Source organism: Rhinopithecus bieti, unplaced genomic scaffold (genome assembly GCF_001698545.2).
Source record: "Rhinopithecus bieti isolate Rb0 unplaced genomic scaffold, ASM169854v2 scaffold_43, whole genome shotgun sequence".
Lineage (NCBI taxonomy): Eukaryota > Metazoa > Chordata > Mammalia > Primates > Cercopithecidae > Rhinopithecus > Rhinopithecus bieti.
In genome coordinates this window covers 236,926-249,370 of record NW_016803060.1, presented here as the reverse complement: position 1 = coordinate 249,370, position 12,445 = coordinate 236,926, and the positions used below count along the sequence as shown (strand labels likewise).

Genomic DNA, 12,445 nt, shown 5'->3' with positions numbered 1-12,445 from the left:
AAAAAAAAAAAAAAAAAAAAATTTTTTTTTTTCTTTTAGTCGAGATGAGGTCTCACTGTGTTGCCCAGACTGGTCTTGAACTCCTGGGCTCAAGTGATCTTTCCATATCAGCCTCCCAAAATGTCATAATTACAGGCATGAGCCACCATGCCCAGCCTAAAATTTTTTTTCCTTATTAAGATTCTCATGTTAAAAACAAACAAGCTGCAGCTCCCAGCATGATTGATGCAGAAGACAGGTGATTTCTGCATTTCCAACTGAGGTACCTGGTTCTTCTCATTGGAACTGGTTCGACAGTGGGTGCAGCCCACAGAGGGTGAGCCAAAGCAGGGCAGGGCATCGCGTCACCTGGGAAGCACAAGGGGTCTGGGGATTTCCCTTTCCTAGCCAAGGGAAGCCATGACGGACTATACCTGGAAAATTGGTACACTGCTACCCAAATACTGTGCTTTTCCAATGGTCTTAGCAAATGGCGCATCAGGAGATTATATCCCATGCCTGGCTCAGTGGGTCCCACGCCCACGGAGCCTTGCTCACTGCTGGTACAGCACTCCAAGATCGAACTGCAAGGCGGCAGCCTGGCTTGGGGAGGGGTGTCCACCATTGCTGAGGCTTGAATGGGTAAACAAAGCAGTCTGGAAGCTCCAACTGGGTGGAGCCCACCACAGCTCAACCAGGCTTGCCTGCCTCTGTAGATTCCACCTCTGGGGGCAGGGCATAGCTGAATAAAAGGCAGCAGAAACTTCTGCAGACTTAAATGTCCCTGTCAGACAGCTCTGAAGAGAGCAATGGTTCTCCCAGCACAATGTTTGAGCTCTGAGAACGGACAGTCTGCCTCCTCAAGAGGGTCCCTGACCCCCGTGTAGCCTAACTGGGAGACACTTCCCAGTAGGGGCTGACTGACACGTCATACAGCCAGGTGCCCCTTTGAGACGAAGCCTCCAGAGGAAGGTTCAGGCAGCAATATTTGCTGTTCTGCAGCCTCCGCTGGTGATACCGAGGCACACAGGGTCTGGAGTGGACCTCCAGCAAACCCTGACAGACCTGCAGCTGGGGGACCTGACTGTTAGAAGGAAAACTAACAAACAGAAAGGAATAGCATCAACATCAACAAAAAGGTCATCTACACCAAAACCCCATCTGTACGTCACCAGCATCAAAGACTAAAGGTAGATAAAACCACAAAGATGGGAAGAAACCAGAGCAGAAAAGCTGAAAATTCTAAAAACCAGAGCACCTCTTCTCCTCCAAAGGATCACAGCTCCTTGCCAGCAACAGAACAAAGCTGGACAGAGAATGACTTTGACAAATTGACAGAAGTAGGCTTCTGAAGGTCGGTAATAACAAACTTCTCTGAGGTAAAGGAGGATGTTCAAATGCATTGCAAGGAAGTTGAAAACCTCGAAAAAAGATGAGACAAATGGCTAACTAGAATAAACAGTGTAGAGAAGACCTTAAATGACCTGATGGAGCTGAAAACCATGGCATGAGAACTATGTGACGCATGCACAAGCTTCAGTAGCCGATTTGATCAACTGGAAGAAAGGGTATCAGTGATTGAAGATCAAATGAGTGAAATGAAGCGAGAGAAGTTTAGAGAAAAAAGAGTAAAAAGAAACGAACAAAGCCTCCAAGAAATATGGGACTATGTGAAAAGACCAAATCTATGCTTGATTGGTGTACCTGAAAGTGGCAGGGAGAATGGAACCAAATTGGAAAACACTCTTCAGGATATTATCCAGGAGAACTTCCCCAACCTAGCAAGGCAGGCCAACATTCAAATTCAGGAAATATAGAGAACACCATAAAGATACTCTTCGAGAAGAGCAACCCCAAGACACATAATTGTCAGATTCACCAAGGTTGAAAGGAAGGAAAAAATGTTAAGGGCAGCCGGAGAGAAAGGGTGGGTTACCCACAAAGGGAAGCCCGTCAGACTAACGGTGGATCTCTGGGTGGAAACTCCAGTAATTGGAGACCAGCCTTGGCAATATAGTGGGACCCAATCTCAAAAGAGAAAGTCACTCTCTTTCAAAAGTTTCAGACTTTATTTCTGTCATTTCCCAAGATAGTATTGCTCAGGAATGGTCTCTTCTCTTTTCCTCTACCAGCGTCCCCCTCTTCCCCGCCCCCCCTCCTTTTTTGGGCTTTTCTGTGTAACATCAGGAGTGGACTAAATCTGAGCCCAGTGAGAGAAAAGCCACATGGAGAGAAGATGTGACAAATGGTCCAGGCTGGCTATAAGGAGATGTCAGCTTTGTTTCTGGCTTAGTTCTGGCCCTATGGGGGCACCAGTCACAGCATTTGATGAGTTCATGATCCTGCTGAGTTTTTTTTTTTGTCCACATGGGTACATGTGAGGAACACTTCTTACCCAAATTCTTAGTCTTAGCCCCTGCAGGGTATGAGGCTTGGGCTGGGTTTCTGTTACATTGATACCTGACCAGGGCCTCTAACTCCTGCCAAACCATCCTAGGAAGACATTGGGGAAACAGGCCAGATAGCACAGGTCTGGGGCCCATCTGGGAAGTTGGAGGTCCACAGGGACAAGGGGCTGACCAAAGGGGCCTTTAAAAACCTAAGAGCAATGTGATTGAGGAGTCATGCAGACCAGCTCCAACAGCAGAGTGGTATAAAAGTGTTATTTTATGTGCCAATCTTCAGTCAGATGAGGAAGAATGTATCAGTCCAAGGGTTTCCACACCCTGTCCCCCCGGCCCCAGGCCCAAAGACAAAAGATGCAGACTGAAGAAAGCTTGTAGACAGGGACTTTTCAAAAATCTTAAATCAGTAGAAGCCTGGCTTTTGTACATAGTGCTTTGGCAGCTGCTGCTTGTGTTGTTGTCATGACTGGAGGGGCACTTTGAGGGTTGGTCCAGGCTGGAGTTAGGATGAACTCAATGAAAAGTAATGCAGAAGAGAGAGAGAGGTGTCTGTATTACTTATTGAGACTCACGGTTTCAGAGAGAAAGTAAAGATGTTTAAAGTTGGGACAGACTATTTTTTAGGATCACCTAAACATGTGTCATTACATGGCCCATTTTCCATGGGTGAGTGGGGAAAATTCTGCCCATCTCAACTTAACATACGCTGTGGTCAGGAGAACTTTTCCTGCCTTATTGCATCTTGACAGCTTCCTGACTTCCCTTTAGGGACTAACTCCTAGTGTAGATAGTCCAGGTTCTAGAGGAGCAAATACTGTCTTGCGTGTCCAGAAAATATTATTCCACCAGCATCTGATTATCCTTAGACTTTGACAGATTTTATCCTTCTGCCTCTTTTGCTACAATTGAGTCCTGCCTTCTAGTCTCCTTTTGAATTAACCACACCCTGCAGATTCTTCTGATCCTTCTCTGAGCAGCAACTGATGGTGTAGAATGGGGCAGCCTAGAGAGGCTCTGTAGCCTTTGGAGAAAGGTAAGAGTTGTTCTGCCAAACTCTTTTAGTGTCCTTGTCTTTCTCTTACAGGCAGCCAACTTTGAAGGGTGATGAAAAACCTGTGGCCAGTGTTCGTCCTGTACAGTCCACCCCCATCCCCATGATGCCCCGGCATGTCCCACTGGGAGGCAGCGTAAGCGCTGCCTCCAGCACAAATCCATCCATGAACTTTCCGATCAACTACTTGCAGCGTGCAGGAGTCCTTGTGCAAAAGGTGGTCACCACGACAGGTGGGAACTCCTAGGTTCTGTGGCAGAGCTGCTGTCCCTTTTAAAATTACTTTGTTCATTTAGGAAGTATCTATTAAACGCCTTTTGTATTTTTGACCTTACTACACTTGGCACTGTTGGTAAAAAATAGGGAAGACAACAGTCCCTGGTCTTGAGGAATTTGGATTCTAGTGAAATATCTTAAGAATAACAACACAGAACTGGGTTTTCTTGGATTTGGTGGGTGAGATAGACTCTGAGTGCTGCATGAATTGTGGAAATGTCGCTGGAACACAGGGTCGGTCTCAGGTTCTTATAGAGCTGTGAATATGCTGAGCCCTGCCTGACTGTAGAGCCATCTGGGTTTAAAAGACAGCTGTCAACCTTTGTACATAATTAGAAGATCTGAATTGTCACTTGCCTCTACCTTTGCGAGTCTGATGTAAATTGAGCATGGTGGGCCAGTCAGCAGTGGTGGGAGGTAGCCAACCCATCCACTCTTGTTTTGTAATTCAGTACGATTAGGATGGAAAACATTTTGTGATCCTATTTTTTATCTTGTTATTTAGAAATATTTGTAATATATAAATTATTATTATTATTATTTTTGAAGATGGAGTCTTGCTCTGTTGCTCAGACTGGAGTGCATGATCTTGGCTCACTGCACTCCCAGGCTCAAGCGATTCTTCTGCCTCAGCTTCCCGAGTTGCTGGGATTTTACAGGCATGCATCACCATGCCAGTGAACTTTTTTGTATTTTGGTAGAGATGGGGTTTCACCATATTGCCCAGGGTGGTTTCAAACTCCTGAGCTCAGGCAGTTCACCCGCCGTGGCCTCTCACAAAAGTGCTGTGATTACAGGTGTGAGCCACTGCACCCAGCCAATATATACATTTTAATGAAAAGATCTTAACTGATTTTTCTAAGTAAAAAATTTGAAACAAGTGAAAAAGAGAGCCCCTTGTAATCCTATTATCTACTAATTCTTGAAAATACTGTTTCCCAGGTGTGGGTAATGCCAGCAAGGAAGAAGATTAGGCCATTTTTGGAGCCTAAAGTGATGTGGAGCAGATACGTGCAAATAGTTTAGGGAGGAGGAAAAAAATACATAGAAACAACCATCTGAACTAAAACATTTTTCACACCAGAAACTATGAATTTCTATTTAAATCAAGGGAAATTGATTACAAAGATAATCAGCTCAAATTTCTGGCGAGGTTCCTGTTTTCATAGTATTCTTTGTTTAGACAATTGTGAAAGATCCTGCTTGCTTTACCTTCCTTGGTTTTGGACCTATGCCCCACTGAGAGGCTGTAGGGAAACCAGTGAAGAACTGGGGTAGATGTAGGACTTTGCAGTTTTCCCGCCTTCCTTCAGTCAGGCCCCGTGCAATCTAAATTTAAGATCTGTGTTTTTCCTAGATATTGTTATTCCTGGACTGAACAGCTCCACAGATGTACAGGCAAGAATTAATGCTGGTGAGAGCATCCACATCATCCGTGGGACAAAAGGTAAGAGCTTGACCAAGGACCTGTCCCCTGCCTTTGGTTGAATGTGCTGGGCTGGGAAGAAGAATAAATATGTGTGACTTGAGCTAGACAGGGCATAGGAATCATCCCATTAGGATGTCACATTTGGGAACTGAATGAGAAAATAGCATTTGTAGGAGCTTAGGGGAGTTGAGTTGAGCCCATAGGATATTAGTCAGTGGTTTAAAAGAAGGAAATTAGGTTCCCTACATTTCTCTTATCTTGCTGTTTTTTTTTGAGACCGGCTCGCTCGGTCTGTGCCAGGCTGGATGCATGGCACGAATCTTGGCTCACTGCAACCTCCACCTCCCAGGTTCAAGCGATTTCTCCAGCCTCAGCCCCAAGTAGCTGGACACAGGCACGTGCCACGCACGCCCGCTAATTTGTACTTTTTTTTTTTTTTTTTTTGAGACGAGTCTCCGCTCTCGCCCGGGCTGGTGTGTCATGGCCGGATCTCAGCTCACTGGCAAGCTCTGCCCCCGGTTTACGCCATTCTCCCTGCCTCAGCCTCCGGAGTAGCCTGGGACTACAGGCGCCCGCCACCTTGCCCCGGCTAGTTTTTGTATTTTTTTTAGTAAGAGCGGGGTTTCACCGTGTTAAGCCAGGATGGCCTCAATCTCCTGACCTTGTGATCCGCTCCGTCCCGGCCTCCCAAAAGTGCTGGGATTACAGGCTTGAGCCCACCGCGCCCGGCCTTTTTTTTTTTAAGTAGAGATGGGGTTTCATTATGTTGGCCAGGATGGTCTGGATTTCTTGACCTCATGATCCGCCCACCTTGGCTTCCCAAAGTGCCGGGATTACAGGCGTGAGCCACCATACCCGGCCCTTACTGTCATTTTTATGAGAATCTTGGGATGGGACAAGTAGACACAAGGAGACCAAAATTGGAGGGAAAGAGTGGTGGAATGGGTTATAAGCCTACATATATTTACCCACTTGCTTGGAGCAGGGTGGGAGTCCCCTGATAGGAAATGTATTATGTGGATGAATTACACATGGGTTGCATGATAGAATTTTTGCATGTGGTAATTTGAAAAGTCCACATCTGCCTCTGTCTTCCTTACAGAGGGGCATGAGATTGGTGGAATAAAAAAGCTGGGCTAAACAGTGTTGAGACACAATCTAAGCCTGTTTTTCCCCCTCTTTTCTGCACCCACATCTTCTAACCAAGCCTGTTTTACATATTAGCCTTTAAGCCCCATGATTGTGTGAGCCTCTTTAAGACTTTTTGTTCAGTAAAGAGATTTTGCCCTAGCTTCTATTGGATTAGAATACCTTTGAGGTTAGGGAAAAAGTGCCATGAAATACCCGGACTCACAGAAAACACCATTCCCAGCCTCCTTACTGGATTCTTCCTAGTCTAGATCCCAGCCCCCTTTACTGCTCTCTTCCTAGTGTATAGCAGGAGTCACCAAACTCTATGCCCCATGGGCCAAATCTAGCCTGCTACCTGTTGTAATATCTGCAAGATAAGAATGGGTTTTACATTTTCAATTGGTTGAAAAAAAAATCAAAAGAGTAATATTTTGTGACATGTGAAATTATATGAATTTCACATTTCTGTGTCCATAAAGATTTATTGGAGAAGTCATGCCAAGCTGTTTTTGTGTTACAGCAACAGAATTGAGGAGTTACAACAGAGACTTTATGGCTTATAAAGCTCTTATAAAAACTATCGGGCTCTTGTTTTTGTTTTGTTTTGTTTTGTTTTTTGAGACGGAGTCTCGCTCTGTCATCAAGGCTGGAGTGCAGTGGCGTGATCTCAGCTCACTGCAAGCTCTGCCTCCCAGGTTCATGCCATTCTCCTGCCTCAACCTTCCAAGTAGCTGGGACTACAGGCACCCACCACCACGCCCAGCTAATTTTTTGTATTTTTAGTAGAGACCAGGTTTCACCATGTTAGCCAGTATGGTCTCAATCTCCTGACCTCGTGATCCTCCTGCCTCGGCCTCCCAAAGTGCTGGGATTACAGCCGTGAGCCACCATGCCTGGCCCAAAAACTATCTGGCTCTTATAAAAAAGTTTGCCAACTCCTGGCCTAAAGGCAGCACTGACATTCAAGGAGGTTGATCAAATGACATACCCAAGGCTGAAGAGAAGATAGATTAGTGCCTTGTGGGAATAGAATGCAGGTCTTTCTTGAATTATTCCTACTAGGGGAGAGAGGATATTGAAGCAATAAGGTTCCTTCCTTCCAGATCAAGAGGAGGACCTGGGCCAGAGTGCCTGGGAACATAGGATGCCAACTTACTCTCTTTTGTAGTACCTTATTTATTTCTCCATTGCATTGAACCCTTCCTGATATTTTGTGGTGTAAGTCTCTGTCTCCCTCTCTAGAGACTAAGCTCCATGAGACAGGGCCTTTTTCTGCCTTGTGCATTCTAGTGTCTAGAACAGTGCCTGGCACATGGTAGTCATGTAATCAATGTTTGTGAAATAAATGAATAATTATGAGTCCATAGCTCAGTCACCCCACTCCTTATTTCAGGAATCTTGGGAGATGGTATAGCTAATTGCATAGCTATTTACAAGCCCATGGTGCATAGCCTGGAGTTTCCCAGGATTGGCTGTATTAAATGTCTGCTTCTAACTGTCTTCCTCATATCTATTCTTAGGGACATACATCCGTACCAGTGATGGACGGATCTTTGCTGTCCGGGCAACTGGCAAACCAAAGGTTCCTGAAGATGGTCGGATGGCTGCCTCAGGTGTGATGGCTTTTACTTTCCATTTTACTTTTCAAACATTCGTTTGCTTTGTTTTGGTTAGGTATTAACTTATTATGTGAACAGATAATATGTACGTGGTTCACAATTCAGAATGTACACAAAGAGGTAAAGTGAAAAGTAAGTTTTTTTTTTTTTTTTTTTTGAGATGGAGTTTCGCTCTGTTGCCCAGGCTGGAGTGCAATGGTGCAATCTTGGCTCACTGCAACCTCCGCCTCCCATGTTCAAGTGATTCTCCCGCCGCAGCCTCCTGAGTAGCTGCGATTACAGGAGCGTGCCACCACGCCCAGCTAATTTTTGTATTTTTAGTAGAGGTGGGATTTCCCCATGTTAATCAGGCTGGTCTCGAACTCCTGACCCCGTGATCCGCCTGCCTCGGCCTCTCAAAGTGCTGGGATTACAGGCGTGAGCCACCATGCCGGGCCATAAGTTTTTCCTCCACCATGGTCGCAGCCATCCATTGTTCCTCCTTATTTTATTTTATTTTTTTTTTTGAGACAGAGTCTTGCTCTGTCACCCAGGCTGGAGTGCAGTAGTGCAATCTCAGCTCACTGCAGCCTCCACCTCCCGGATTCAAACGATTCTTCTGACTCAGCCTCCCGATTAGCTGGAATTACAAGTGCGTGCCACCACACCCAGCTAATTTTTGCATGTTTCGTAGAGATGGGGTTTCACCATGTTGTCCAGGCTGGTCTCTAACTCCTGACCTCAAGTGATCCACCCACCTCGGCCTTCCAAATTGCTGGTGTCAAGGTGTGAGCCACCTTGCCCAGCCAACTTTCTTTGTATTTTTAAAACAAATGCTAACATACCATAAAATACTATTTACTCCTTTTTTCACTCACCAGTAATAGTTTATTCCTTATCATTTCTTCTAGATATGTCTCCTTGAAGGTTCGCACAGGATGAGCTATAACACAATGTATTAACTAGTTCCCTATCAACATACATTTTGATTATTATACTCCATCATCACTGACAGTGCTTTTTCAGAGGTGGTTATATCTATAGGATATGTTCCTTAAAGTGGGATTGCCAGGTCAAAGGGTATATGTGTGGCACATGAACAGTGTTAAGAACTCTTGCCAAGTTCCCCTCAGTGGGAGTGGTTCTCATTGAATCCTCCCATCCCAAGCTAGAATTCTAGAGGGCTAGAATGCTCTTATTCCCTGCTTTGTATTATGGAAATTTCAAATTTTCATACATACAGAAAAGTTGAAAAATAGCACTATGAGCACACATATATCCTGCACCTAGATTTAATGATTGTTGGTTTTCATAAACCTTCTTTCTCTCCCTCCCTTTCTATTAGTTGAGTCATTTGTAAGTTGAAGATATCATGTCATGTTTTTCATCATGTCATTTTATCTCTAAGTACTTCAACATACATCTGTTAAGATTAAAGATATTCTGTTCCTAGCCACAATATCATTATTACACTAAAGAAAGCTAACAGTTCCATAAAATTACCTAGTATTCCAAAATTGAGATTTCCTATTTGTCCCAGTTGTCTTTCATAGCTATGGATTTTGTTTTGTTTTCAAATCAGAATGAAGTGCTTTTTAGCTTGATTTTCCTCTTTCTGCCACACTGATCACTGACTGTCTCTTACTGCCAGAAAAAGTTTGACTAGTTTTAAGAATGATCTCTTAGTGTTTCATATCCCTTATCTCATAGGATTCACTTTGGTATACTTTTACAGTTTGGGGAACTGGGGTGCAGAAAAGTTACATGTCTTGTCATAGATAGACTTATTTCTGGGGTCAAAGAATTTCTTTGTGACTGGAAAAGGTTGACTGGGTGATGTTGTTTAGATGTCAAACTATTATAATTTTGGGGACTACAGGATAGGATTTTCTTTAATGGAGTTTTCTCCTCTACCCTTCTTCTCTCCCTGGCCACTCTGGTTCTCAGTTACCTACATTTTGTCCCCAGGTTCCCAGGGACCTTCTTGTGAGTCCACAAGCAACGGCAGACACAGTGCCTCATCACCCAAAGCCCCCGATCCTGAGGGGCTGGCCAGGCCCGTCTCTCCTGACAGCCCAGAGATCATCAGTGAGCTTCAGCAGTATGCAGATGTGGCTGCTGCCCGGGAATCCCATCAGAGCTCCCCAGGCGCCAATGCCGCCCTGCCTGGCCCCCCGGCCCAACTTATGGACAGCAGTGCTGTTCCTGGGACAGCTCTCGGAACTGAGCCTCGACTAGGGGGTCATTGCCTCAATAGTTCTCTCTTGGTGACTGCCCAGCCCTGTGGTGATAGGCACCCAGTGCTGGACTTAAGGGGCCACAAGCGAAAGTTGGCCACACCACCTGCTGCCCAGGAGTCATCCCGCCGGCGGTCCAGGAAGGGTCATCTGCCAGTCCCCGTGCAGCCGTATGAACACGGGTATCCAGTCTCTGGCGGGTTTGCCATGCCACCCGTCTCCTTAAACCATAACCTCACCACCCCCTTCACCTCCCAGGCTGGGGAGAACTCCCTGTTTATGGGCAGTACCCCCTCCTACTACCAGCTGTCCAATTTGCTGGCAGATGCCCGCCTGGTGTTTCCAGTGACTACTGACCCTCTGGTGCCAGCAGGCCCCGTCAGTTCCTCTTCCACGGCTACCTCAGTCACTGCCAGCAACCCCTCCTTCATGCTCAACCCTTCTGTGCCAGGGATACTACCCAGCTATTCACTCCCATTCTCACAGCCACTCCTGTCCGAGCCGAGGATGTTTGCGCCTTTTCCTTCCCCTGTCTTGCCCAGCAACCTTTCGCGGGGCATGTCTATCTATCCAGGCTACATGTCCCCACATGCAGGCTACCCAGCTGGTGGCCTTCTACGGTCCCAGGTGCCTCCATTTGACTCTCATGAGGTCGCCGAGGTGGGGTTCAGCTCCAATGATGATGAGGATAAGGATGATGATGTGATAGAGGTCACTGGGAAATAGCTGGGGAGCCCCTCCCCACCTCACTTGGGGCCCCCAGCAGGTTGCCCACCAAGCTGGAAGGCAGTGATTTAGACTTTTTGAGAATAGGACACTTGGCAGGAGGGAAAAGGAAGAGGACAAAGGAGGGTGGTTGGCCAAAGTGGCAGAGCTCTGTTGCTGTTTAACAAAAGAGGAAAAAAAAAAAAAAAAAAAAAAGGTCCAACAGAGCAGCAATAGTGGGAAATCAGGGACCCAAAACAGGGATGGAGGGGCAGTGCAGCCTCTTTTCCTTCCTGCCTTGCTTATGCTGTCTGCTTGCTTGCTCGCCCATCTGAGTGTAGAAGCGCACATCCCATTTCTGTTTTTGGGAACATTCTCTCCCAAGAGAGCTGCCTTACTAGGTGACTTAGCTTGGCCTGGGGAGGGGATTGAAGGGAGGGAGAATGAGTGAGAGAAGGAGGGTGGGTAGCGGGAGCAGACTGTGATCCCATGTGAAGTGGGGTCTTTTTAGGGGTTGGGAAGGAAGCTGACCAGGTATGTGTGTTTATGAGTGTGTGGGTGTATGTTTATGTATGTATGTATGTATATGTATGGAACAGAGCAGGGGTGAAGGTGGGAGGGGAGGGAGGGAAGAACTAAGATGGAAACTGAAAAATGAATTTATCTTTCTTTAAATGGAAGTCAGTTTGGTGGTTCATGGCACCTATTAGTGTGAACATCAGGGTGAGCCCAGAAGAGCCATGGAAATCACAAGTTTCCTTCTAGATGGGTGAAGAGAAGGCCCAGCTAACTTAAGTCTCTGGTTTTCAGAGCCACATTTGTGTGAGAATGTGGGGAAATTCATGAGAGAAAATGGGCATTACCAATCTATGTCTCTTAACCCCGGTGGCTATGTCTCTTAACCCCGGTGGCTATCTCTGAGCAGCTCTCCCTTTCCAGCGTGGAAGGTTGTCTGTGTGCAGAGGCTGGGAGGGAGAAGCACTGCAGTATGTGAATGAAAGATCGTAGAGTTGTGGCTGGAAGACATTTTTCACCAGGGTAGAACTGAGCCCCCAGCTGCCTATCCTGGTAGTCTTTCCTGTTTCTTTCCTTCCCCTTTAGAGAGCTCCATGTTAATTTATTTCTTATGGGCAATTATTTATTACTTGGACTTTTCATGTGTCTTGTTTATTTGGGGGTGGGGTGGGGGGAGGTTAAGGGTGAGGAGGGTAGGAGATAGAAAGGGAAGTTTTAAGATATCCCAGACCCTATAGCCACTGGTGAAAAACAATCCTGGATGGATGGTAAATTGACCAGGGAAAGAGTTAGGTTTGACCAAGGTTTGGATTAAACAACTATATTTTTGAGAGATGGCTTTTCAGGAAGATCAGGGAATCCTGAGACTGGATAGTTAGTGGAGGGTGGGACTCATTCCACAGAAATTGAAAGTTGTGATCATGGAGTTTGCAATTGGGAAGTAAGAGACCCCAGAGTTGGAGCTATATCCTCCTGGGATGACCTTAGAGGCTGGCTCTCTATGCCGAATAGTGAAGCTGTGGATAGGTGGTTGCTGGGTTGAGGGACTATTGATTTCTTGTTAGGAAATGTCTTCAAGTAGTCCATGTAGGCCTGGTGTCTGCTGCCTCCATCTTTGA

The 12,445-nt window shown here is 46.0% G+C and overlaps 1 protein-coding gene across 7 annotated transcripts in view; it reads left to right on the top strand.

Moving 5' to 3' along the window:
* The window catches only part of RAD54L2 (RAD54 like 2), a 134,281-nt gene that overhangs the window by 116,485 nt on the left and 5,351 nt on the right, over positions 1–12,445 (top strand). For 4 of the 7 annotated variants that reach the window (XM_017889120.1, XM_017889177.1, XM_017889219.1 and 1 more), the window contains 4 exons: positions 3,469–3,668; positions 5,069–5,158; positions 7,792–7,884; positions 9,838–11,029. In XM_017889120.1, coding sequence (XP_017744609.1) covers positions 3,469–3,668; positions 5,069–5,158; positions 7,792–7,884; positions 9,838–10,832 — 1,378 coding nt within the window. In that variant the 3' untranslated portion in view covers positions 10,833–11,029. Of the gene's footprint in view, positions 1–3,468; positions 3,669–5,068; positions 5,159–7,791; positions 7,885–9,837; positions 11,030–12,445 lie in introns of those variants that run through there. The other 3 variants (XM_017889512.1, XM_017889366.1, XM_017889446.1) reach the window with 1 other exon arrangement.